The sequence below is a fragment of the Pseudochaenichthys georgianus genome, chromosome 6, assembly GCF_902827115.2.
Source record: "Pseudochaenichthys georgianus chromosome 6, fPseGeo1.2, whole genome shotgun sequence".
NCBI lineage: Eukaryota > Metazoa > Chordata > Actinopteri > Perciformes > Channichthyidae > Pseudochaenichthys > Pseudochaenichthys georgianus.
The window spans coordinates 43,916,381-43,943,873 of NC_047508.1; the positions used below are offsets into that span (position 1 = coordinate 43,916,381).

The 27,493-nt window shown below is 41.3% G+C and overlaps 1 protein-coding gene and 1 long non-coding RNA gene across 2 annotated transcripts; one reads left to right on the forward strand and one right to left on the reverse strand.

The window, feature by feature from the left end:
• Positions 1–1,750: 1,750 nt before the first annotated feature.
• Positions 1,751–25,627, reverse strand: LOC139434037 (peroxisomal succinyl-coenzyme A thioesterase-like). Its single transcript, XM_071203419.1, has 8 exons — positions 25,608–25,627; positions 23,970–24,160; positions 22,691–22,742; positions 21,581–21,658; positions 21,357–21,450; positions 3,233–3,313; positions 2,499–2,643; positions 1,751–1,952 (listed from the first exon to the last, which is right to left on the reverse strand). The coding sequence occupies exons 1-8, from the start codon at positions 25,625–25,627 to the stop codon at positions 1,819–1,821; spliced, it is 795 nt and encodes a 264-aa protein (XP_071059520.1). The 3' UTR covers positions 1,751–1,818.
• Positions 15,367–17,352, forward strand: LOC139434025 (uncharacterized). Its single transcript, XR_011643427.1, has 3 exons — positions 15,367–15,395; positions 16,288–16,432; positions 17,232–17,352. It is a non-coding gene; the product is annotated as an uncharacterized lncRNA (long non-coding RNA).
• Positions 25,628–27,493: the final 1,866 nt, after the last annotated feature.

Here is a 27,493-nt window from a genome sequence, read left to right on the forward strand (position 1 = left end):
TACAGAAAATGTTTTAGATCTTTGAGTTCATCTCATGAAAAATGGGAGCAAAAACAAAAGTGTTGCGTTTATATTTTTGTTCAGTGTATTTTGTGGAAGTTGAATCTCCTCCTACAGCAACATCACTCGATCAAAGGTGGAGGGAATGTACCATTTGTAAAGAATGGGATGAGGTCAATCATTATGATCCATGTAATACACTAAACTTTCGCATACTGAATGAAGCATGTGGATTAACACAAGAAAATTCTAGAATGGTGTGGTGACTTTACTGTCACAGTACTTTGTTAGGGTGTTTTAAGAAAATAAACCAGAGCCAGAAAGACAGAGGGGCAGGCTGGAGTTGAGAACTATTGCTAGCAGGATAGAGGCTACCAGGTTTTGTGTTAAAATCTGAAATGTAAAAAAATCCTTTATCCGCCCAGTTATGGACATTATTAGACAAGGCTTACCGTTAGCAAACAAGGGAGAAGAACGGATCAAACTGTTCCTATACAAACAGGAGTTGGTCGGATTCTCTGTCACAGTAAGCAGCGCAGGTTGAACACAAATGCAGGAGACAGGAACTGTTAACAGAAAATACCTTATTGCAAGCTAGTTCCAGACGAGACAAAATAGAACAGAAATTCAATTAATCTACATAAAAAACTGCAAATCCCTCTCTGTCTCTGTTTCCAACGGCGTCCACCAGGGCTCTGTACTTGGTCCACTTGTGTTCACCATCTACATCCACCATCTTGGACAGATTCTCCGTTACAACGACCTCCAGTTTCACTGTTATGCAGACGACACACATCCAGAAGGAGCTCAACGTAGAGCCACTGCTCCGTTGTGTATGAAGGGGCCAATTGGATCCAGCCTCTGATTAGGCTGCTTCTGGAGGCCCTAAATTGAAGGTTTTTCTTGAGTTTTTTTGTAGTTTGGAGGAAAATTGCATGGAATCTCCGCAGTACAGCCTGGGGGCAGTGCCGATTTTAATGAATCACATGGTTGGACACCATGACCCTGTGGACGACAGGCTTAAGGCTGACCAGACGGGCGAAGACGCTCTGAAGGACGGGTAGGAGGACAAAGGTCGTGACAAGAGGGTGGACCAAAATGCAGGAGACAGGAATTTTAAAACAGAAAACATTTTTATTTTACTCATGGTCCGAACGAGGCAAAACAGAAAATAACTTCTCGAAAATACAGAAATTCCAACAATGGCTAATAATTATCTGGATTTTACGACGTGTTCATGCACAACAGTACATTAAAATGTCAGAGAAGATTAATGAGTCAGGTAGATTAAAATATATTAAACTAGAGTCCCCCTCTGCCCCTACTCTCTCTATAATGGAAGTTGTATTTTGGACTCTATTTGAACAAGGGTGATGGAATCCACCCTAAAATCACCCACTGGCTATATAAATAAACTTAAATATTACCACAAGTTATTAATACTTTGTACTGATTCAACCAGTAAGATGTAATCAACTTGATTATAAAGAATAATAATTACAATTAAAGGTAACTTTTCTGGCATGAAAAACAAATGCAGGCATGGAGTCTGTTTCTCTGGCCACCACGGTGACTGAGATAGATGAACTGTGTTTAGCTGTAAGAAAAACAAGAATTCCCCCCATCATGATTAAGCATGAGGAAAAAAATAGAGCGGACTGTTACTTCCTGAATCCAAGGCGCCAGAAGTCCCAGTTAGTGTGATTATTAGTTGTTGTCTTGGTTACAGGGAAAGGGAAGTTTGGGGCTCTCTGCTGGAACTGCTACCCCTGCGACCAGACCACCGATGAGTAGGAGAAGAAGGATGGATGGTCTTGGTTACAGGTTGGAAAATGAAGCACCATGTTTCATGCCGCCGTACAGATTCTCCCTCAGAAAGACCAGCGTCTTCCTCCAGGCGTCTTCCTGAGCGCGAGAAAGTGCCACCAGCTCTCCGCCCCACAGAGCCATCACTGCGAATACAACAAGCCAAACTATAGCAGTCAAAACTCAAAGTCCTAAATGTAAGCACCCTAACTTTGATTCACTGAGAAATACAGTACTGCAATATTACCTGGTACAAGTGTTAGTCAACAGCTTTAAAATCAAAACAGCTCCACTTGTTAAAAATATGCTCAAAGATTGTCGGTCAACCCTGTCAGAGACTGTATGACTCAGCCTTTCATAACAACTTAATAAGGCTGTCCAACAACATCATCTCGGACACAAACCATGTTCTGAACAGAGCATATGAACTGCTTCCATCTAATGGGAGATACAGGGTCCCTCAATTCAATAAAGTCAGACTGAAGCATTCTTTTTGCACCAGTCAATCCTCTCAGTAAATACAGAGCCAGATCAAATGCACGCTGAAGGGTCTTTGAGCATGTTTTCTCTCACTGATTGTGCTTTCATGCATTGTGTCTTGATATCTGTCTGTTGATGTGACACATGGAGCTGCTGTGATGCAAGTCACATTTCAGACTTGATCTGACCATTCAAGTATTATCGTATCCTACCCTTGGTTGGTGGGTTAGTGACCGTTTTGAAGGTGCTGGCTCGGGCGAACGGCGTGAATGGAGGTTCGATCAGGTGACCGGTGTTCTTATAGGAGAGGACAGTCAGAAGGTGGCTGTTCCCCGCCCGCTCCATCATCTCTTTCATCTGCAAAACAGGAAGTTAAACACATAATAATCTCATATGTCTTAGATATGTCTTTTACTTCTTCTATTGTTTCTGTTGCCATCATCTGTTAACTGTATATCTCGAGCCACACTGCCTCCAATGACCATCAATAATATAATGATAAGCTTCAACTAAATAAAAAAGTCATTAATATGCGTTTTAGACTGCAAAAAGTTGCATGTGCTCACTGTTAAATAATAATGATGACCCGCAATTAAAAGCAATTACTATGATAGCGTATAGAGCCGTGCAAGTCCACAAATTGTCCTGCAAATATTTCAGTCCGCTCACAATGCCCTGTTTTGAACGAGATCTTAGTGAAATATTATGCCAGCTTAATAAGAAAACATTTGGTCCTAGAAGAGAAAAACATAAATGGGTTTAAATTTGGGTGGAAAAAAAGAATAAAAACTATTACACCAGTTTGATCCTTGATATACATATATATGTGTTTTAAAACAGAATGAGATTTAATCAAATGTACATGGCAAGGATACAAAAATGGGTTGTTCATGTATCATGTAGTTATCCATGTTTTCGGTGTTTCATGTCATGGTGAATAACTCACGTCCATTGCAGACTCGTAGGTGGGCCAGTTCTGATCGTCCTCACCAACAACGAGCAGCAGAGGACACTGCAGTCGTCCCATCTGCTCAGAGACACACAGCAGCAGCGTTTCAGATTGTAAATATAGAAGTATAACATTATCTACATAGCTTTAGCCCTTTTGTGCTTTCTGGGATTTTCCCTTTCCTGTAGGGTGTTATAAAGGTTTTTGTGCATGTTGATGGTCTGCAAAGGCTACATTCCCAAAGTGTATTTCCCACACACTCCACAGAGCAGACAAGCTGGTTTCAGACAGAGGGTGAAAATAGGTGCTGCAGCACAGGCATTATGAGAAAAATAAAGAGCTTTTTGAACATTAAAGCATGGAGACATGTCCCAGTAGAGACACTACATACTGATATACACCTGAACATCAGCAGGAGAGGACTCTTTAAAGCAGAGGCACTACATACTGATATACACCTGAACATCAGCAGGAGAGGACTCTTTAAAGTAGAGACACTACATACTGATATACACCTGAACATCAGCAGGAGAGGACTCTTTAAAGTAGAGACACTACATACTGATATACACCTGAACATCGTCTGTGAAGGAAATATTTAATGGGATCTGTGCATGGTTGACTGTTAGTGTTTTCTCTTTTGTCTGCTGTTTGTAATTTGAACAGGGCAAAGGCCAAAAGGCCCTGCCTTCCTGTGGGGGAAGTGTGGACCATGCGCAGATGGCTTTACCAGACTAGTCCTTTGTCTTCAACATGTCTGGTATTGATTAGGATGGAAAGCGTGCGAATATAGGCCACTCCTATATTCTCTGTGTAGATTTGCGCTGTGTTTCTGTATATTCCTCAGTGTTGACTGGGTCTCTTCATGATGAAAGTTGTGTAAGATATCTTGTGAACGCTCCCGGCCGTGTAACTCTCAATAAACTTCGGTGGATGATTAAGCAGTTTCCAGTTTTCCATTCTTTCATCACATTGCTGATCAGAAGTTTCTTTCACACATTGGCGTCACGACAGGATACCAAAATATCTTCAGAGGCTGGTAAGTACATTTCTATTTTGAGATTGGCTTGCCAGTGTCTGTGATTGACGGTATTATAAATTACCTGAAAGAACTGAGCTGCTGCAATTTTTTTTTTTGGTTTCTCTACTCATTTACATTCGGAGGATTAATCATAACCTTGGGGAATCGGTGTCAAAAGGGAACGTTGTCCTGGCCGATTTTCCCCGTGGTTGTTGCTGGGGCATGTGCTTACAGAACAAACACGGCCCATGTAAAAACAATGAGAATATTTGGGGCTAATAAATAACCTCGGAATATCGACTTTCATCGATTTCCTCTGTGTGTGATTCTCGGAATTAAATTACCGGACAATTACACACAGCAAATATTCGGAGAGACCTTGAAAGAGAGCATCAGTAAAGTGGAGCTTCTGCATTAGAAGCAATGTGATAGATTTGTATTGAAACAAATCGCCGAATTCAGGAGATTTCAGAGGATAAATGGCCTAAATCAACAGGATTTCTGCTGAGTTGCGGATTCTCTCCCCCTGTGGAGAGCCGCATGCAGACAAAGAGAGAGGAATAGCAAATAGTCATTATTTCCGCGATTATTGCCATTTTTTAACTAAAGAAAGTGGTTAAACGTGGTGTGAGAATGTCATATATGAATTGCTGAATTTAGATGTTGGTTTTTTTGGGAAGAAAGAGTGAGAAAAAATTAAAGTCTATGCTTTTGGACGAAAAAAAGCAGAGCACCACTAAAATAAGCATAGTGGTTGTTGATTTGAGAATAAAATTAGTTATTGCTCTTCAACAGATTGGAACAGTACTAAATGGTCATTATTTCCGCGATTGCCATTTTTGAACTAAAGAAAGTGGTTAAACGTGGTGTGAGAATGTCATATATGGATTGCTGAACATTATGAGGCACTCATAATTAAACAGATATTTCTCTACCCCCTCTGAAAATCTCCCTAATTCGGATTAAAATTAAGCTGGAAGAGTTTTTTGTCACGCTGATGGTTGTTGAGAGTTTATGTTTGTTTGTCTAATTGCAGTGTTTGTTTTATTGTACTAACCGTTAAATATGGGTAATACTGTCTCCACAAAAGATTCGGTTGGTAAGAGGACAAATAATTCAAGCACCAAGACATTTCCAAAAAATCCTATTACAGACAGCCATTACACTCACATGTTTTCCCCCAATATGCCGTCTGGCATTGTTGGAAGAAGCTTGGATTGGACTAAAGTTATGCCATTCACATCGTTACTTTGTGAACACTCACAACAGAATAGTCAGAAAGGAAAGATTCTGTTTGATTGGCCGTTAACTGGTACTTTTGACATGGCCGTGTTGTGGCAGGCATTCAAATTAATTGAACATGAGGCGAATTGCTCCTGGGATGTAACATACATGAAGGAATGTGTTAAAGCTTGGATGACTATTGCAGAAAAAAGAGGTTATAATGAGCGGAAAAATGAAAAATCAGTTGGCACCGAGCGAGGCTCCATTGAGCTCAAAGCTCTGATTGATAGGGTTTCGAAATGCGCAGCGGATTTTCATTTGCTTAGCCTCGAGGCTGCTTTTGATGTTAAATCAGAGAACATGTCCAGAATTAAGGAAAGACACGGAAAGGACGTTGCAGCCATTGCGAAATCAGTTATGTACGATTGGCTGAAAATACAAGGGAAATCTCCCAGCACAGCTCAGCTAATTTCCATTTTAACAGACGCTGGGCTGCTGGAGGAAAAGCAGGCTGTAGCTCTCTGCACACAAATAATAGGACTCTCAAATTCTGGGGCAAGAAACTCCGATGATGATCTGTTAATGTCAGCTGCAGCTATCATGAATCAAAATGGGTTGACATATCAGGCAGGACAGTATAGACAACAAGAAAGTGAGCAGCAGGAACATAGTGCAGCGGACAGTGGAGAGGAAATGCCAGATAGCAGCCCATTACACACCCGACTTCTGGCTCCGCAACGAAAGTGTTACACAATCCAAACACGCCGTACGGCACCAGTTTTAACAACTATGTCCCGCATAGAATTATCACAAGACTGCAAACATCTCAGGATAATAATTCAGCTGAAGCTGTGACCGCACCGAAAATCCTGATAGGAGATGTTCCAGTTTATAAGCCTTGGAAACCCGCTGAGGTCATGGATGTCACTAATCACGCTCCAAGTCCCACTAAAAGCCCAGATGAGTATCTGTCGTGGTTGACTAATGTCTGCTCAGTTTATAACTGTCTAGTTCATGATGTTAAACAGCTGATAATCCTAACATACAAGGCAGATTGGCCCACGTGCAGGTACGAATTCAAATTCCCTGTCTGTACGCCTGCAGGTGACTGGCCTGCGACACAGACGCGTGATATGTGGATCCAGACTGTAGCTGCTGTTGCGATCAGAGCATGCGCTAAAACTCACAGATTTTTCGCTAGTGATGGCTTGCGTACAGAACCCAACAGAAACTGTCCCAGAATTTCTCCAGCGTTTCATGACAGTGTGGGATAATAACGCGGGCATTAAAAGGGAGGGCAATGATTTGTTCGCCATACAGACTTTGTTACATAATTTAATCCCTGAAACAGCTCAGGCGTATATGATGACCACTCCGGACTGGCAAATCAAAACCTGGAAACCCACGATAGCCACAATGCGCGCGTTACATAGAAATCAGATATTTCTGACCCCCAGAATTGCCCAGCTGATGCAAAAGTTGCCCCAACATACACAGGCTTATCAGAGTGCAGATAACTCGCAGCAATTTCAGGGACAAAACCGCACACAGCAGTATCAAAATCAGGGAAGATCACAGGGTTATCAAGACAAGGGCAGACAGCAGCAGAATAAAAATTCCAAAAAGTTGATGCCGTGTCACGTCTGTGGTGGAACGGATCACTGGGCGGGGCAGTGCGAGAGGCGCTGGCGAGCACAGCAGGATACATTGCCTGCTCTCCCCCAGCCCCCCCAACACCCTGCATTATTGCCTCCCCCTTCCCTTAACAGTCAATACGACAGGCAGGCTCAACAGAGCCAAAACGGTCAGCAAAGTCAATTTAATAGACGATAGAGGTGCCATCATGAAGAAATAGGGTCAGATTCACAGCATTTCCCCATTCAAGCAGCAACAATTCACCTTTCCAATAACCCGCGTGAAGATCCGATTATGCCCGTTGATTTCAGTGGTAAGGCGGTAGACATTTTGATTGACAGCGGAGCAACATTATCAGCAGTGCGCACGAAGGAAAAAGTGTGTGAAGCAACCAATAATTTTGTTACAACAATGGGAGTTTCTGGCATTCCTATGTCCGAGCCCATTTCAGAGAAAACTAATATTTCAATCGAAGGATCACATGTCCAACACTCTTTCATTATTTCAGATGGTTAATCTAATGGGCAGAGATTTGCTTTGTAAATTACAAGCAACAATACATTGCACTCCAGACGGATTGTTTTTGACTATTCCTGACAGCAAAGTCTATCAAGCTGTCCAATTCATTCAATCATCTCAAGACAACCTTTATTGTTGGTCATTTCCAGATTTCAACATGATTTCTGTTTTCTCAACAACAGGAATTCAGACAACTGCTAGCATTTCCCCTGTGTGTGCTTCCTTAATGTCCCTTATGCGGCCTGTGTTAATTGTCACTGCACAGCTGCTTTTAACCCATCAGATGACTATGCGCTATCAGCAAGAGGTTTTTGCAACAGCTCAGATCAGTTGGAATGTGAGCAGTTTCTATTTTTAGGACCCCAGGGGTGCGCATTGCCTGTTAGGCTCACACCCTCACAGCAGGCTCTTTATGCTGCAGACACGATCCCTCACCTCACACTAGCGGTCACTTCAGGAAGTGGGGGTCATGGTAGCCCACTGACACACACACACACACACACACACACACACACACACACACACGAACATTACATGCTGTATCTCTCCGAGCAACTTTCTCTCCCTCACAGCACATTTCTTCATTTACAGCCACCTGCACTCACACAATATGGACCCCCATCAGATTTTTCTGAGGTTCCGGCCACATTATGGGCTAAACACAAGAATCATGTGGGGTTTGTTTGCTCAGCCCCTCCACACAGAGCCACACTTAAAGCCAATGCCAGATTGCCAGCTATCAGACAGTACAATTTACCCCATAGAGCCATTTTGGGAATAGAAGGAGTCATCCAATATCTGCTCGATCAAGGCGTGTTAATCTACACGACCAGCCCGTGTAATACTCCGATTCTGCCCATACCTAAACACAATCGCCCTGATGAGTGGCGTTTGCTCCTATAGTACCTGACACTAATTCATTTCTTGCATCATTACCGCCAGATTCAAAATGTTACACAGTAATTGATTTGTGTTCAGCATTTTTCTCTGCATCCAGACAGCCAGTATCTGTTTGCATTTACTTTTAAAGGTAAACAAATCACATACACGCGCCTCCCACAGGGGTATGTTGAATCGCCTACTGTGTACGCAGCAGCGGTTAAGAGAGATCTGGACACTTTGGTCCTTACCGGAGGTAGTACCTTGCTTCAGTACGCAGATGACCTGTTGTTAGCTTCTCCCAACATGGACGCATGTCGCATCGACTCCATTCTGCTCATGAAAAGACTTTCTGAATGCGGACACAGAGCATCCCTGGCTAAGTTGCAGTACTGCCAGACTGAGGTCACGTATCTGGGTCACATTCTGAGGGATGGACACCGACTCCTCTCGCCAGCAAGGATTTGCCTTTTGAACAAAGTGGCACCACCCCGCACAAAGAAAGACATGCTGTCTTTTTTGGGCATGGCTAACTATTGCAGACACTTGATATACGAGTACGCTGCTATGGACTCTGTCCTGCGTGCTGCCACTCTGCAGGCTGCTCCTAACATTGTTCAATGGTCTGAGGACATGCACACAGCTTTTCAGGACTTAAAGCGAGCCCTGACATCAGCTCCGGCCCTGGGGCTCCCTGATTACCATCAGCCGTGTCACCTGCACGTCCATGAAAAGGGGGGCTTTGCAGCGGGCATCTTGGTACAGAAGCATGGCTCTAATTTCCGGCCTGTTGCATACTACTCATCTCGACTCTCCCCTGTGGTACTTGGTATGCCTTACTGCCTGCGGGCAGTGGCCGCAGTTGCAATTGTTATCAAACAATCCTCTCCCATTGTACTGGCCAGTGACTGTGTAGTACATGTCCCACATGCAGTTTTGCATATTCTGAACACCTCTGCTACTCAGCATATGACAGCAGCAAGGCGCTCTGGTTATGAAGCAATAATTCTTTCAAGCCCACACATCACACTTAAACGCTCTCCCCCTCTAAACCCAGCTACGCTGGTGCCAATTCCAGATTTTGAAATAACACATGACTGTGTCACAACGATTGACACGTCTTCTTCCCCCAGAACTGATATGTTGCAAACTCCTATCCCTAATTCAGATATGATTCTATACACAGACGGGTCTGCAAGCAGGCCGTCTGACACAGTACACTTAGCAGGCTATGCTGTTGTAAATGACTGGGAAGTTTTAGAAAGCCGGGCCTTGCCAAATGGCACGTCAGCTCAGGCTGCAGAGTTGTATGCTCTGCTGAGGGCATGTATTTTGGCTAAAGATAGAGTTGCAACCATTTTCACAGACTCCAGGTATGCATTTGGTGTGTGCCATGATTTTGGTGTCTTGTGGAAAATGCGCGGTTTCTTAATATCGGCCAGTAAGCCTATTCAACATCATGCGTTAGTAGCTCAGCTATTAGACGCTATCATGCTCCCTACACAGCTAGAAGTAGTGTGCTGCTCACACAAATTCTGATGATCCTATTTCGTGTGGAAATGCGTTAGCCGACACCGCGGCTAAACAAGCAGCAGTTTCCTGCTCTTCTATGGTGCTCCAATGCCCCTTGACACAATCCGCAGAGCCCATTTCTTTGCCTTCCTTTAATGATGTCGCGGACATGCAAGCCCGCGCTGATGTTAGGGAGAAAGATTTATGGCTAAGACGAGGTTGTACACTTGACGCTGAGTCCAGCTTGTGGCTCCACCCAGACGGACGGATGGTCTGTCCACGTTCGTTCCTCCATGTGTTGGCACATGTTGCACATGGCAAATCACATGTAGGAAAAGGAGGGATGAATGGGATTATAAACTCCCAATGGTTTGCTCCAGGCATTACACTAGCTACACAGACCCTTGTAGATAGATGCATGATATGCCAGCAGACAAGACGAAGAAGTGGTCAAGTTCAGCATGAACACTTACCGCCCCCCTCGGGGCCTTTTGTAAATATGCAAATTGACTTTTCACATATGCCACCATGCCAAGGATTCAAATATATTTTGGTAATAGTGTGCCAGTTCTCCAAATGGGTAGAGGCCTACCCTACCAGAAAAGAAGACGCTAGAACAGTTGTAAAGTGTCTTCTCAAAGATGTTATTCCTAGATTTGGTGTGCCCACAGGAATTAACAGTGACAGAGGTCCAGCATTCGTTTCTAAGATAACCCAGAGTCTAGCTACAGTGTTAGGGTTCAAATGGCAATTGCATGTTCCCTATCACCCACAGAGCTCAGGCCAGGTTGAGAGAATGAACTTGACTATAAAGGAGAAACTCACTAAAACAATGTTGACCACAGGACTAAAATGGGTAGACGCGCTGCCGCTAGTTCTGTGCTCCATCAGAAGCTCGCCAAATGCAACGACAGGGCTTAGCCCACACGAGGTATTGATGAGAAGGGTAATGTTCGCAGGATCTAGCCCCCCAGTAACACCCCACAAACTCACTCTTTTGTGGACAGATGATTACATGACTAACTATGTCACATATCTAACTGACATGTTGAGAAAGGTTCACAGGCAGGTGGCTGACAGGCTCCCCCAGCCGGGAGAGGAGCCCACCCACCCCTTTCAGATTGGTGATAATGTACTAATCAAATCTCTTGAAAAAGATGCTCTGTCTCCCAGGTGGAAAGGTCCTTTCCAGGTGTTAATAGTGACCAGAACAGCCCTGAGAGTACAAGGGAGACCGGAGTGGATTCACGCTACCAGATGTCGTCTCTCTCCTCTACCGGATGCTGGCGTGTGAAGGCATCATCATCGTCATGCTGGGTCTTCAGTACCTGGCCAAGGACGCCCTGCTAGATGAAGCTGTGGAAATCCCAACGACAGGTGGCAAGGGATCTCGCCCGTCTGAGGAAGAAAATAAGGTGCTCTTATCTACGAGCGCAGACGACTTGACCACTCAGGGCCCAGACCCTGAGGGCAAAACGACACCAACGGGCAAAACAGTGCCTAGCGACAAGGACAGGTTGTATCCAATCACCACACAGACATTCAGTATGGTGCGAGAGACACAAAGAGAGAGAAAAGGAGGAAGAATCAGGAGGATTGTCTCCCTCCCTGATCATAAATCAGAGACTGTTTCTTTTAACTGTCCAGCTTTAATATGTGATCCATCTAACTGTATTATTATATTTTATGTGTCCTTAGTTCACTTAACATGGGAGATATATCCAATGGACCAGTACCGTGCGGACAGGGTGGCATCGGAGGGGGTAAGAATAGCACTCAACACCATTGAAGACATGCCCCCAGAACTGTGGTGTAGCACTAGAGAACAGGTTAAGACACTGATAAGGGATGAGGCAACATGTAGAGTGAGGAAACCAGATTACCAGGTTCCCAATACAGGTGCTACTGCATGCAAACTGTCTGGACCAGATAGAAAAACAAATGTTCTATCCACTCCACTTAAACACTCAGGAGGTGATGTAGATTTTTCAAAAAAGGCCTTAATCACTCCTTTTAAACAAACTAAAACTAATTCTGCAGTAAGTTTAATGTTAGACTACGCACATGAACGCAATATTAGCAACTGTTGGCTGTGCCAAAATATGCCAGAATCCATGCATTCTCCTATGTTTAGCCCAATTCCTTTTACAAAAGCGGACTATAAATTAGTCAGCTGGAATGACATTGATTCCAGAATTAGCGATGAGGCTGAGGACTGCTACACTCCTTCATATCCAACAGACTCTGATAAACCCTTACAGTACGAGGGTCTGGTCTCTCTCATTGTTGAGACAGTAAATAAAAATTACCTGCCTGACGGTTTCAAACGATTGATGTTTTTAAAACTAATATATGTGAAGAAATACATTCAGCTAGCTTTTGAATACAGATTCCAGTTAGCTCTTGTACAAACTAACTGTTCGGTTAATTCCACAAGTCCAACATGCACAAAACAACCACACATGGCATCTTTATTAGTTGAAGCTTTAGTGACAGTGGTACCCTGGTTTGGCTCCAGAACAGTGGACTCCGTTGAGGTTAAAATACATGATTGTACGCAACCAATACCTCTAGGCAATCCCCCTACATGTGACTGTTCAATATATGTTCCCCCAATTGTAGTACATGAATGGAAGAATGTGTCCATCTGTTTCCAGAATGAAGCAGGATCTCACACCTCTCCAGATGTGGGACACAGCGAATGTAATACCATAGTGAGGGTAAAATTAGCCAGAATTCCCCTCCCACAGAGAGTTTACTTAGTTTGTGGGGACCGAGCGTATGGCTGCGTGCCGTATGACGTTTTTATGGCACCTGTTATCTAGCCTACCTAATTCCTTTAATCCGTAAAGTAGAGGCAAATGAGATTGCAGCTATACTTCCCTCTCTACACAGGAACAGCAGGTCCATTACAAAAGAACAACAGATAGCGAGACTATTTTTGCCTTGGTACGGCATTTATGTTAGTCAGCAGGAAATCATGGCATTATCCAAAGTAGTGGAAAATCATCTAAATGTATCTAACACAGCGAAGTTAGCTGAACACAAAGAATTACAAGAAGTTAGGACAGTAGCACTACAGAATCGCATGGCGCTGGACCTCCTCTTAGCTGCCCAGGGGGGTGCATGTAAAGTAATTGGTGCGGAGTGCTGTTCCTTTGTTTCTGATGCCACACCGGAAGTTATGGATATGATTCATGATACGGCTAACGGGATATAAGAATTGCATGAAACTCATGGGTTTACATTTGGGGATTTAAGTGGAACCCTTGGATGCTGGGGAGCGGGGTTGGTTACATTTGTTGTTACTGTTGCAGTGTTTATCTTGGTTGTGCTAATCCTAGTGATTTGTTTGATCACTGTAGTTAAATTAGCCATACGCAGGGTTGCCAAGACTGCCCTCCAGGCCCCACAGAGGCTAGTGGGGTATTCAACTGTAAATGACACAATGTTGATGTACGACGCTGATCTTCTAGATCCATGGGTCTCCATCGCAGTTCCTGTAGCATGGGTACCTCCTTTCAGCGATTGATAAATTGATTAAAGTTGACACTCAGAATAAAGAATAAATGTTTTGATTTTTCCTTGAATAAAGAACAGATGTTTTTGATTTTTCCTTCCTCAGGTTGTTACAATAAAATGTCTGACTTTTCCTATTCAGATTTTGAACAAATGTATTTGAATAAAATGTATGTAGTAAAGTGCCTTAGCAAAAAAATCTATAACATCCTATAGAATCCTATAGAATCTTGTAGAAATCTATAGCATGTTATAGAATATTGTCGTATTTGTAAGCCATGCTAAAGAATTCTATAGAATACTATAGAAATCTCTAGATCATTCTGTAGAATACTATAAATGTGTACTTTTCTATAAACTTCTATAATTAAAACTATAACAATCTAAAGAATTCTATAGGACAGAACCGACTCATGACATATCTGTAGAAATCTATAGAAATCTATAGACATTTGTAGAAATCTATAGCATTCAAAGAAAACATACCTGACATTTTCTCTCTGATGCAACCTATACTACATTCTATAGAATTCTATAGAATTCTATACAACTCGTCTTTAAATTGGAATAGAGAAAACCATAGTAATCTACATCATTTTGTGGAACTGAGCTGCTTTGCAAAAGCTGTATGGGTCCCTTTGAAATCTTTACAACTGTATACTGTATACTGTATACTGGATTATGTGCCCAATTAAATTATGTAACCTATACATAACCATATACAACCATACAACATATTGGAAAGGAACTCTAAACTGAATGAATGTCACTGTCCTTGTAATCTGATGTAAATGCTCCAGAATTTATGTGACTACATCTGTATGTATACATTGATCACTTTTGTTATGTAACTAATTATCTGTTACAACTGGAGATTAAAGCTAAGTGACATATAACAATATATATTGTTAGTGTGAGTCTGTTAAAAACAACTCATTGGAGTCTGCAGTACTCTACTCTGTTTTGCAGTCTATTATACACCGTAAAAAAAGATTGTAATTTTACAGGAAATAACTGTAAATGTTTATAGTAATTATCATGTTTTTTTAAATAACTTGAAAAATCCTGTAAAATGGCAGATATTATCTGTAATTAAATATGTAACTCGTAATATAAAAGTGTATTACTATTATAAGACTTTAAGATGTTCTTTGTAATTTTAAGTTAATCATAAAACTGTAAAAAAAAGCGTCAAATAAAAAAAACGTAAAATGTAATTAAAACCTTTTTACATACATCATTTTCTTAATATTCGATTGAATCCACCACAAACACAAAATATCCAATGTTGAAACAAAAGTAAATAAATATTTTCTCATTAAATTCCTAACTTACTATATTGTAAACATCTACAGTTGACAATATCATTAAAAAAATTAAAATGATAGAAAGTGGAGACATTTCTGCAGGGAGGATCAAGGTTTAAAATACACACTGTTATTTACTCAACAAGTCACAGTTATCCTTGTTTTATTTATGTTGCTGTTTTTTATTCTCCCATTGGTCAATATACAGTAATAAGCCTTAGTTTTACAGTATAATGTATGGTTTTCGGATTCTGGCCGACAGCCAGAGCTACGGCAATTGAAATAGAATTCAGCCAAAACACGGCAGACAAGTCAGGCATGTTTGGAATGAGTCCACAACACTCCTGATTGGTTAATATAAACGTAATCGAAGAAACCTGCCAATGAGAACTGTCCGCGCCTGTCGTTGACATTTGAAACTCCTCCTGCGAGCTACAGCTATCTGTATGTCTGCTGCAGGAATTTATGGATTAATATCGGGATCGTTTTACACGTTAAATATGAGCATCGGGATGTCAACAAAGAACAGAAGACTTGAGATCTGGTGAGTCCTGCAACTGTAATGGAGTTAAATATGTATTTAGATAATCCTTAGCTTGTGAATGTTTTATTTTTTATTTAAGGTTACGTTTCTACTTCTAGTTAGCTGAGTTTCTTCCCGTTAAGTTGGTATTCATCATTAATAGGTTGTTAAATGTTAAGAAGCCCTGACATGCTGTTTCTTGCAAGATGTTGCGCCCGGGAAACCTGGGTTAACAGGTGGCTGCTAACGTTAGCTTACAGTTTATTGCAGTGCTGCCCCCCCACCCTCTCGTCTCCAACACGGGAGAATTACACATAAACATGCAGTGGGGTGTCACAATGTTGTCGCCAAGTTTAATGTAAAGTTTCACAGCTTTCTTATAGCGGAATCTAGTTTGTTAATGTTCAGTAACAGCTAGCATAGCATAAACAGCTAACCGCTAACGTTTGGCTAACTTGCTAGTTAGCTCTGCTCTATATATTACAAGCTAACATGACTAGCTAATGTCACACTGTGTGAACTAAAATACTTTTTGTATTACTACATCATACATGCTTGGTCCAAATCACTGCTAACATTTATTATTTTTGAAAATGTATAGTAAAGAAACACTCAGCCATGCATGAAATAACTTAGCAAAAATAATACGGGTAATGTTTGACCCATGTTGTGCCTTAGAAGTGTAGTGATACAAACATGATTTTTATTCAAAAAGTAAGAAAGGGAAAAATACAAATTGGTGTTGATCCAAAACAGGTTAATTGAGGAATACCTGGAATCCTGAATGGTTAAAGTAATTTATTGCAAAGATATTTACAATTAAAACTAATTCGGGTCACTTTTGACACATGGTCGTTGTATGTTGTGTAACAAAGGGTTAACATGACGGCTGTGATGTTCACTCTTTTGACAGAGCACCAGTGGACAGCGAGGACTATGGAAGAGAAGATGTGATGGCTTTGTGTGGAAAGCTGCTGACGCCAGCCTGTGTCCCTCATCAGTCTCTCCAGGCAGCACCCAGCTATTCTTCCATCTTGCAGATGAAAAGACTTTGATATGTGAGTAATAACTAACTTGTGTCTAACATAGTATTGAATGTGGTTTAGTAAAGTATTTAAAAATACCCCACATTGTACATGTACAGGACAATCAGACCTTGTTCAACAAAGATCATAAGACAATTGTTTTGTCTTTGAGGTACAGCCGCAGCAGAGAGTCTGAGTTTGAAGAAAGCACTAACATTTTATTTAGTGTTGTTTAATCAATCAATATTTACTGGTCTTGAATTTCCTCACTGGATTACAAAATGCTCAAATCTTATTGTACAGGGACATTATGCAGATGTAATCACCTGAAGATGAAAATATAGATTCATCGATATGTACCATTTTAAGGAAATAGACTGTTAGTGGTATTGACCGAAGCTCCACAGCTGTAGCTAGGCGCTGCTAATGAAAACTCAAGTGCTCAATTTGTTGGTTTTTCTTTATTATTAAGAATTGAGCAAGTATATCTTCCTCTTCGAAATCCCAGTTGTACTTCGCCAACACGTAGTGCCTGGGAGGGTGTGTTTGATTGTTCCCACCCTTACCTCACTTATTGACTAGGTCATGTTAGACAAGCAATCCAGTGGTTAGTTTTAGGGTCACCTCCATTGTTTTATTTTTTATTTATTCACTTTAAGATAAAGGGATTTCAGAAACAAGTCTCACAAGTTTGTCTCGTGGTAAAATTAACAAAAGCTAACTGTTGTTAGACTATGTTCCCCCCTTCTAAACTTATGAAATAATCAATGCCCTGATAATAACATCCATCATTATGGTTTACTAATAGTTATCACTTCACTTCCTCCTCCAGCACCTGGACACAGCAGGAACCTATGCCAGGATCCTGTTTGTGGACTTCAGCTCTGCCTTCAACACAACCCTCTGGCTGGAGGCTGCGCACCATCAGGACCAGAACCTCTCTCCATCAGGACCAGAACCTCTCTCCATCAGGACCAGAACCTCTCCATCAGGACCAGAACCTCTCTCCATCAGGACCAGAACCTCTCTCCATCAGGACCAAAACCTCTCTCCATCATGACCAGAACCTCTCTCCATCAGGACCAGAACCTCTCGGCACCTCAACAAGGCCCGCCCCCCCCCACTGACACTTTACCTCAGCCACAACGCAGACTCTGCATGGAGATCACAGGATGGTAAATAATGCAATGTTTAAATATTGCTTACTGCCCATATTTTATATTCTATAATTTATTGCATTCTATTTCTTAATATAGTTCGCTATCTGTGTAGTTTTTACATTTTTTATTTGTATGTACGACACCTCCTCATACGTGTGAACATACCTGGCAATAAACCCGTTTCTGATTCTGATCTGTTTGTCCTCTAGGTTGCACTGCCACGTCTACAGTAGCACAGAATGGACAGAGGAAACATGATTGGTCCTCAAGTTTTTTGCAGCCAATATACATTATCCTACAAACTTGGGATAGGAGGGTGAGTGAACAAGTTATCCATTGGTTGGAACCTACATCCCCATTGTTAAGGCCCTGACACACCAACCCGATTTTGGGAGTCAGAGGCCGTCAGAGGCTGTCGGGCATTCGCGGCGCCGTAGACAGGTTGGTGTGTCCCGCACCGTCGACCGTGACACGCCTTATTTGGACTGCCAGACCCGATGCATGGCCGATTCAACATGTTGAATCGGCCATGCATCGGGTCTGGCAGTCGGACCAAATAATCACTCTGATTGGCTGTTCAGCTAGCAAATCAGTGCATGAGAAGCGAAGCGGAAGTGAGGGACGTAAACAAACGATTTAAGAAGGCACACACAGACTGCTATTCATTTTCATCTCATCATGGCGATCTGGAATGATGCAAACGAAGACCTGCTCATCACCTTGATCCAGGAGAGGCCAGCTCTGTATGATATTACGGAGAAAAGATACTCTTCTTCTTCTCTGTCTTCCGGTTGTTGCCTCTTTTGAATGACGAATACACACTACCGCCGCCTGCTGGTAAGGAGAGTTATTGCAACTCACGCACTGAAGTCGGTGCGGTGTGTTCCCGTGCGACACATGGCCAAAACGCAGGAGAACACGGCCAGGCAACAGCCGACTTCAGCGTCGGCTAGTCCTCTGGTGACTGCTTGGTGTGTCAGTGCCTTTAGACGTACTAAATCCTGCACACTGCTCCTTCAAATTGACAATGTGAGCATATGTCGCCATTTTGCCATTTCTGTTATTTTCAGTTGAGAATGTTTCAAAGTAATCTTAAAAAATTCAACTTACTTTTTGTTTCTACTGTTTATAAGTATGATGTTTAAATATGAAATGCTGTATTCATTAGTTGTACTATAATTCTACAAATATTTTTATATTTTAAGTTTTCAGAGTAATTGTTTCCTACAGAACATTTTGTCATGTCATTTTGTTGAACCTGTTTGATTGGAAAATGTTAGAAAAAAGCTGTAAAATAACAGTATTCTAGCTCTTTAGGTTCTGTATTTATTTTAGTGTTTGATCATACAAATCTAATAAAAGAAAATGTAAAAAACTGTTTTTCTCATCAGAACTTTATTTAAGGTATTTTAATGTAACATTTTAAGACAATGGATTTTGAAAAGAGAGGAAAGTTTCCTCTAAAATCTTTAAGGACAATTTCTGTATACTAATTGCTTTTGCACTTTATTTCAGTTAAAGTATTTTTACTTTAATTTTATGGTTTTTGTTTGGCAGCCTGCTGCCAGTCATTTGACCGTTTTTTACGGGTTTTTTGCCCGTAGAAGTTTTAGTGCTGTACTTTTATTAAATGTTATTGACTGTAAAAAGAGCAGATACATCTGTAAAACCTGTAAAATCTTTAAGGGCAATTCCCGTAAATTAATGTTATACATTCTGCAGAACAATTTTACAGAAAACAATAGCAATTTTCTATAGGATTCTATAGATTATTTTGCAGAATCTATAGTAAAATCCATAGAATATTTGACAATATTCTGCAGTATATTCTACACAAATGTTATAGAAACATCAATAGATTCTATAGAATATAGGTCACAAATTCTATGGTGTTCTATAGAAAGCATCCATGGGGTTTTCTATAGGATTCTATAGACTATTTTCTACAAAAAAAACATCTACAGTGTATATTTTCTATACAATAGTATTCTATAGATTATTTCCCAGAATCTATAGTAAAACACGTAGGCAATTTCTATAGTATATCCGCAAAAATCCTGTAGTATTCTACAGAAATGTTCTATAGAATTTGTCCATAGATTTTTCTATAGATTATTTCCCAGAATCTATAGTAAAACACGTAGGCAATTTCTATAGTATATCCGCAAAAATCCTGTAGTATTCTACAGAAATGTTCTATAGAATTTGTCCATAGATTTTTCTATAGATTATTTCCCAGAATCTATAGTAAAACACGTAGGCAATTTCTATAGTATATCCGCAAAAATCCTGTAGTATTCGACAGAAATGTTCTATAGAATTTGTCCATTGGTCTTTACTATAGATTATTTCCCAGAATCTATAGTAAAACACGTAGGCAATTTCTATAGTATATCCGCAAAAATCCTGTAGTATTCTACAGACATTTTCTATAGAATTTGTCCATAGATTTTCTATAGTATTCTATAGATTTTTTTGCTAAGGGTTACTCTTGAATTAAGCGTATTGAAGTAAACGTAATGCAATGTTAAAGATTGAGGACACTGTAACTTTACAGATTGATCGATTCTTAACTGTGAATCTTAACTGGATCTCTTATGATTCTGATTTTATACCTCAATTGGATTTCTTATAATCCTAATTGTGTTTTAATAAGTAATTGCCTTGAAGTAAATTTTTAAGATGTAAGCTGATTTTGAATTTGTGTTTGATGAATGAGATTAACTGAGTGATAAATGATAAAAGATCTTGTTTTTGAAACATATATTTTACTATTATATTTTTGTATTTCATGTGTTATTATTGTGCCTTTTGACAAAATAAATCAAACACTGAAGAGAGATGATTTTTCTATTGTAGTTGTCTGTATCAACTATTGTGATTGACTGTTTCAATGTTATTCTGCTTTTGATGTAATTAATGTAATGGGAACCCACACAACTCTGAGGACGTTTTATTTGATTTAAGTAGTGACTGAAATATTCTTAGACTAATGTTAATTGGTTATCAATACATTGATAAAAAGGAAGGATCTGTGAAGGAAATATTTAATGGGATCTGTGCATGGGAGACTGTTAGTGTTTTCTCTTTTGTCTGCCGTTTGTAATTTGAACAGGGCAAAGGCCAAAAGGCCCTGCCTTCCTGTGGGGGAAGTGTGGACCATGCGCAGATGGCTTTAACAGACTAGTCCTTTGTCTTTAACATGTCTGGTATCGATTAGGATGGAAAGCGCGCAAATATAGGCCACTCCTATATTCTCTGTGTAGATTTGCGCTGTGTTTCTTTATATTCCTCAGTGTTGACTGGGTCTCTTCATGATGAAAGTTGTGTAAGATATCTTGTGAACGCTCCCGGCCGTGTGACTCAATAAACTTCGGTGGATGATTAAGCAGTTTCCAGTTTTCCATTCTTTCATCACATTGCTGATCAGAAGTTTCTTTCACAGCAGGAGAGGACTCTTTAAAGTAGAGACACTACATACTGATATACACCTGAACATCAGCAGGAGAGGACTCTTTAAAGTAGAGACACTACATACTGATATACACCAGAACATCAGCAGGAGAGGACTCTTTAAAGTAGAGACACTACATACTGATATACACCTGAACATCAGCAGGAGAGGACTCTTTAAAGTAGAGACACTACATACTGATATACACCTGAACATCAGCAGGAGAGGACTCTTTAAAGTAGAGACAATACATACTAATATGAACCTGAAAATGAACACAAAAAGGCCCTTTTATATAGTATACAGTTTGTAAAAAAATAACAGAACAATTGGTGGTACTCACGTCCACCTTTAGTGAGGGGTCTGTGGGGATGGGCAGCATCAAATCTCTCCAGATCACTTGGTTATTCTCGTCAAAGCGAGTCTTATAAGCGTTTCTGATTTAAAAAACAAAATAAGTTGTCTTGATGGTGGAAATATGAAAATATGATAGGCTCATTAAAATCTGCAGGTCATTCTCTAGAGAAAAAGAAAGGCATGAAGATAACAGAAAGCAGATTAACTTACCCGTGAAAGTAAGTCAGTATTTGTTCAACACTTCCACCAACCGGCTGCACATGACTCCTACTGATACACACTGCACAGCTGAGCTAGGAGACAACGCACACACAGACACAGATACACACACACACACACACACACACAAACCAAGGTCAGACAGCTGGACAGAATCAGGAAATCGGTAGGATAATACATGATGGTTCTGATCTCTTGCGGGTACTACGAGACGCTTTTTATCCACGGAGCGACCTCCAGACCTGGTGGCCTACATTGACTTTTTTCTTTTTGGTCGGTCCTTAGGAGGACCCTCTAGGATGATGGAGAGAGAGATGAGTTTGAACTGGAGCTAACAAAAACTGATATATCAGTCCCCGTTTGTTGTGTCAACAATCTCTCACCGGGCCAGAAAGCAGACGTTTTTTTTTGTTGCAAAGGCAGTTTTCCGATATGTGACTCCCAAACAACTCGACATAGAAATTACCCGGGCAACACAATGCGTTCACTCCACTATCAGCTGCATGAACACAAGAGGAAAAGTGTTCACGAAGAGCTTCAAGCCAATCTAGAAGGAGGGGTAGCAGAAGAGTCCAACAGTGACCATTGTGCTCGTATGCAAGTCTGTTAGGTCAACTTGGTTCTGTGTTGACTATCAATAAGGCCATCAGATAAGCATACATTCAATGCTTATCTGACGGCCCGAGTTGAAGCTTTCCTGGATCAGCTAGGCCTTATTCCACCGTACAGTTTTTACTAATTTGTGGCACTTCCATTCAGGTTGTTGTTGAGACGTTGAAGCAGCATATGGACCAAATGGAGCCAACCTAGCGAAGTGTGCAGTTTGGCAAAGGGGGCTAAGGTATTTGGGCTAGCACATGGGGGGCGGGCAGGTGCAGCCACAGGTTGAAAAGACCTACGGCATTTCAGCCTGCCCGACGCTCAAACCAAAAGAAAAGAGGTCAGGATGTTTATAGAGCTGGCTGGCTACGACAGAACAAAAACTAGTGTAATTCCAGTGTTTTAAAAAGCTTAACTGACCTCAATGGGTTCCTCAGATCCGGTCAAGTGAACAGAGCTGTGTCAGATGGCATTTGAGAGGGCCTTTTACCCATTTCCCACAAAAATGTGTTCTGTTCCCAAAGGTCCAAGAGTCCGGGGAAAGGTCCAGGTCCTTCAGACGAGTCAAGACACCAAAGACAAATCAGAATGGATACAATATAATCTTCATTCTTCGGACAATGACACGATATTTGCTGATATCACAAAGTCTTCCACGATAGAATTTGATTCAATTCAGGGCCTTGAACCTCGTCCCCTCTAAACTCCCCCCAGAGGAAACTTCCCTTAAAAGGTCCCCTATTATACTGTTTTTCATCAATATATTATGTGTCTCAGATATATCCAGAACCTTTCTCTGATTGCAACAGATCATTGCAGCATTACCCATAATCCCCTCTGTTTCAGCCCTGTTTCCAAAGTGCTAATTCTCTGTCTGTTACTTTAGATGAAAATAAGGAGCCCCTCCCCACGCCCCTCTGAGAGAGATTTGGTTACAAAGAACACAATGGTGCTCTAGAGGAGAGTCAGGTGATAAGGGGGGGGTTACCTTGTTGCTGATTGGCTACAGAAGACAAAACATCGTTATGACATCATAAAGTGGCCAAAATCTGATCAGCTCATTTTCAGACAGGTTTTTATAGAAATGGATCAAAAAGAGAGAGAATCTTTGTTCCTTAAACTTTCAGAGTCTCTTTCCACAGAGGGGACACATGTTGATGGAGAAGAGACATGAAGAAGAGGGGACACATGTTGATGTAGAAGAGACATGAAGAAGAGGGGACACATGTTGATGTAGAAGAGACATGAAGAAGCGGGGACACATGTTGATGTAGAAGAGACATGAAGAAGAGGGGACACATGTTGATGTAGAAGAGACATGAAGAAGAGGGGACACATGTTGATGTAGAAGAGACATGAAGAAGAGGGGACACATGTTGATGTAGAAGAGACATGAAGAAGCGGGGACACATGTTGATGTAGAAGAGACATGAAGAAGAGGGGACACATGTTGATGTAGAAGAGACATGAAGAAGAGGGGACACACGTTGATGTAGAAGAGACATGAAGAAGAGGGGACACATGTTGATGTAGAAGAGACATGAAGAAGAGGGGACACATGTTGATGTAGAAGAGACATGAAGAAGCGGGGACACATGTTGATGTAGAAGAGACATGAAGAAGAGGGGACACATGTTGATGTAGAAGAGACATGAAGAAGAGGGGACACACGTTGATGTAGAAGAGACATGAAGAAGAGGGGACACATGTTGATGTAGAAGAGACATGAAGAAGTGGATTTTGCATAGTAGGGGACCTTTAAACTATCCCCCAGTCCTACCTGAGGGCAGGAAGAGGGTCGCAGTGAGTTTGCCGTCTGTTATCGGGACTCTGCGAACGCCGGGCGCCATGTACCATCGCTCTACCACCACACTGGCCAGCAGCACCTGATCCAAGAAGCCCTCCGTCTGGTGACCCTGGTACACCGAGATCGTGACCACCATGGGAGTCTGGACATTCGTCTTCCTCCACCTTGAAGAATGAGAGGAAAGAACCAAACTTTAAGACTTCATTTAAATATTTGGAAGTTAAAGGTCCCATGTCACGGCCATCTCTACTGATCATAATTCCATTGTTGAGGTCTACTACAATATATTTACATTGTTCAATGTTCCAAACTCACATTGGTTTCTCATACAGCATCTCTGTAGGAAGTCAGCTTATGTCTTGCCTTTACTGAAAGGAGGGGAGGCAACTATTTTAAATAACTATAGGCCCATCTCTAAATTGTCAGTTCTGGCTAAGGTGCTCGAACGACTTGTGAGTGAACAAGTAAAGGAGTTTTTATGTATAAATTATATCCGGTCTAAACATCAGTCAGGATTCAGAAAGCAACACAGCACCGTCACTGCGACAATGAAAGTGGTGAATGACATTACGAGTATTTTAGATGATAAGCAGAGTTGTGCAGCTCTGTTTATTGACCTTTCCAAAGCGTTTGACACCGTTGATCATCGCATCTTAAAGCAGAGGCTACTCAGTATTGGCATATCCAGCCTTGCAGTGGGAGGTTTGTGAACTACCTCTCTGAAAGGTTCCAATGTGTTCATTTTGATGGGCTGTCTTCTGAGTGGTTAAACATCACTAATGGTGTTCCTCAAGGCTCTGTTTTAGGACCACTTTTATTCTCCATCTATATTAACAGTTTAGGTGATAATGTGGATGAAGCTACTTTACATTTGTATGCGGATGATACTGTGATGTTCTGTGCAGGTCCCACCATTAAAGAGGCTGTTGTTAAATTACAGGCTGTTTTTAACATTATTCAGACTCAGCGCTCTGAACTAAAGCTTATTTTAAATGTGGATCAAACAAAGGTAATGCTCTTTCCTAAAGCTAAAAAGACACCAGAGCCTGTTTTTGATATTGTAACTACGCAAGGAACAAAACTTGAAGTTGTTGCCTGTTACAAATACCTTGGTATCTGGCTTGATGATTGTCTTACTTTTAAACTTCAGGTCACTAATCTGCTTAAAAATCTGAGGGTGCAGCTAGGTTTCTTCTACAGGAACAAGTCCTGTTTCTCGCTTGAGGCCAGGAAAAGGCTCTGTGACCTTTGACCTGTGCTGGACTCTGGGGATCTGGTCTATATGAATGCACCTGCCCATTGCCTGGAAAAGTTAGATGCTGCGTATCACAGCGCTCTGAGATGTGTTACTAACTGTAAAGCACTTACTCATCACTGTACCCTGTATGCCGAGGCAGGTCTGCCTTCACTAACTGTACGGAGGCTCAGTCACTGGTACATGTTCATCTATAAAGCCATGCTGGGTAAACTACCTTTTTATATCTGCTCTCTGATCTCTCGAAGAATTGAAAGTACGTATTGCCTGAGATCTCATGATGTTGTTTTATTAAATGTGCCAAGTGCTAGGACTGTCTTAGGGAAGAAAGCTTTTAGATGTGCAGCTCCACTAACTTGGAACAGTCTGCAAACATGTTTAAAACTGAGCACTTTGGTTCCCCTGCATCATTTTGAAACTCGGCTGGGTGCCATGCTGTCTGATACTCATGGTACCTGTCACTGTAAATAGAGTTTTGTAAACTGTACCCTGTACATTATGTTGTATGTCATCCTTATTGTTGTTCTGTTGTTTTTATGTTGTTGTTGGCATATACAGTATGTTTTGTGTTATGCTGTTGAGCCTCATGTATTGTTGACATTTATGTTTAGTGTTTCTTTTTGTCTTTGTTCTGTTATAACGCCTTGTGCGGAATGCTTTGGCAATACTATGTTTACAATGTGGTCATGGCAATAAATCTCCTTTGTATTGTTTAAAATTCCACTATCGTGACATTTGTAGGTCTTGAAACCTAGCAGATCATCGTGTTAGCCTGAGGCAGTGTTGCCAGGGACTTACAGTTCAGACAGAAAAGAGTATAAGATATACATATTTACAAAACATATCCAAAGAATGAAGATGATCTGAGAAATATAAAACCATGTGTTATACTTCCTGTTTTGCAGATGAGAGAGATGATGGAGCGAGCGGGGAACAGCCACCTGCTGACTGTCCTGTCCTATAAGAACGCCGGTCACCTGATCGAACCTCCATTCACGCCATTTACCCGAGCCAGCACCTTCAAATCTGTCACTATTCCACCTTTTACGAGTATGTTCCCCTTCAGACCTGGAAGATGTTTCTCTCAAAGTTAAGTTAACAAGTCCGGACTTTGAGTTTTGACTGCTATAGTTTGGCTTGTTGTCTTTGCAGTGATGGCTCTGTGGGGCGGAGAGCTGGTGGCACATTCTCACGCTCAGGAAGACGCCTGGAGGAAGACGCCGGTCTTTCTGAGGGAGAATCTGTACGGCGGCATGAAACCTGGTGCTTCATTTTCCAACCTGTAACCAAGACAACGATTTAATATTGTAGAGACTTCTGGCACCTTTGGTTCAGGAAGTAAAAGTTATCTTTTCCATGCTTAGAAACTCTGGCCAGCTTTGATGGACGTGAGGTGGTCATGTTTGAATCAGTAAATATACCTAAAGTATTAAATGTACCACTTGTCAAACCAGAAATAACAAGGTGCCTTCCAGGTAAAACACTCACTTGCATGATGGGGGTGGTGAATACTGAGTAAAATATGTTTCCTGGCCAGAAAAGAGACCTCATGTTGACTACAGCTTGAAACGTTCCTGCTTGAATCGGTGCAAACAATACCTGGTATTAATATTACAGTTGATAGCCAGTAGGTGATTTGAGGGTGGCCAAAATGCATGATCTCTCTCTCCATTATTACGAGAGCAGGGGTAGAAATGTTAGATCGTCGTTCCTCTCTTAAATATTAGCACCAAACTTATCTGCATAGTAAATGTTGCAGGAATGAGTCCTAAACCCCAAATGATGATTATTGTTGGATTTGTGTATTACATTACATTGCATTTAGCTGACGCTTTTATCCACAGCGACTTATATAAGTGCATTCGACCAGGAAGACACAACCTTGAAGAAAACAGAATCATAGAGGTTTCATAGAGCCAAGCATTTCAAGTGCTACTCAACTGGCTTTAGATAAGCCAGTCCTTTATTAGTATATAAGTGCTCTGTTAGCAGTTCTTTGTTAGTAGTTCTATCGCTCGAAGTGGAGTCGAAAGAGATGAGTTTTCAGTCTGGAAGGTGTGTGAGCTTTCTGCCGTCCTGATGTCAATGGGAGCTCATTCCACCATCTTGGAGCCAGGATAGCAAACCTGTATGTCGTGTATTGGGAAGTTCTGTTCTGCTTTGTCTCGTCTGAACTTAGTTTTGAAATGAAATGTCTTCCTTGTTTGTTGTGATGGAAAGTGGAAGAGTATTGTAACCCTAA

Bases quoted from the DNA above. Each gene is read 5' to 3' on its own strand.
- LOC139434037 (XM_071203419.1), bottom strand. From the start codon at position 25,627: ATGTTTGCAGACTGTTCCAA. The intron at 22,743-23,969 runs GTAGGACTGGGG...ACTCGTCTGAAG, and splicing joins GACCCTCTTCCTGCCCTCAG to GACCTGGACCTTTCCCCGGA. The intron at 21,659-22,690 runs GTGGGAAATGGG...CTCCTAGCTCAG, and splicing joins TGGGAACAGAACACATTTTT to CTGTGCAGTGTGTATCAGTA.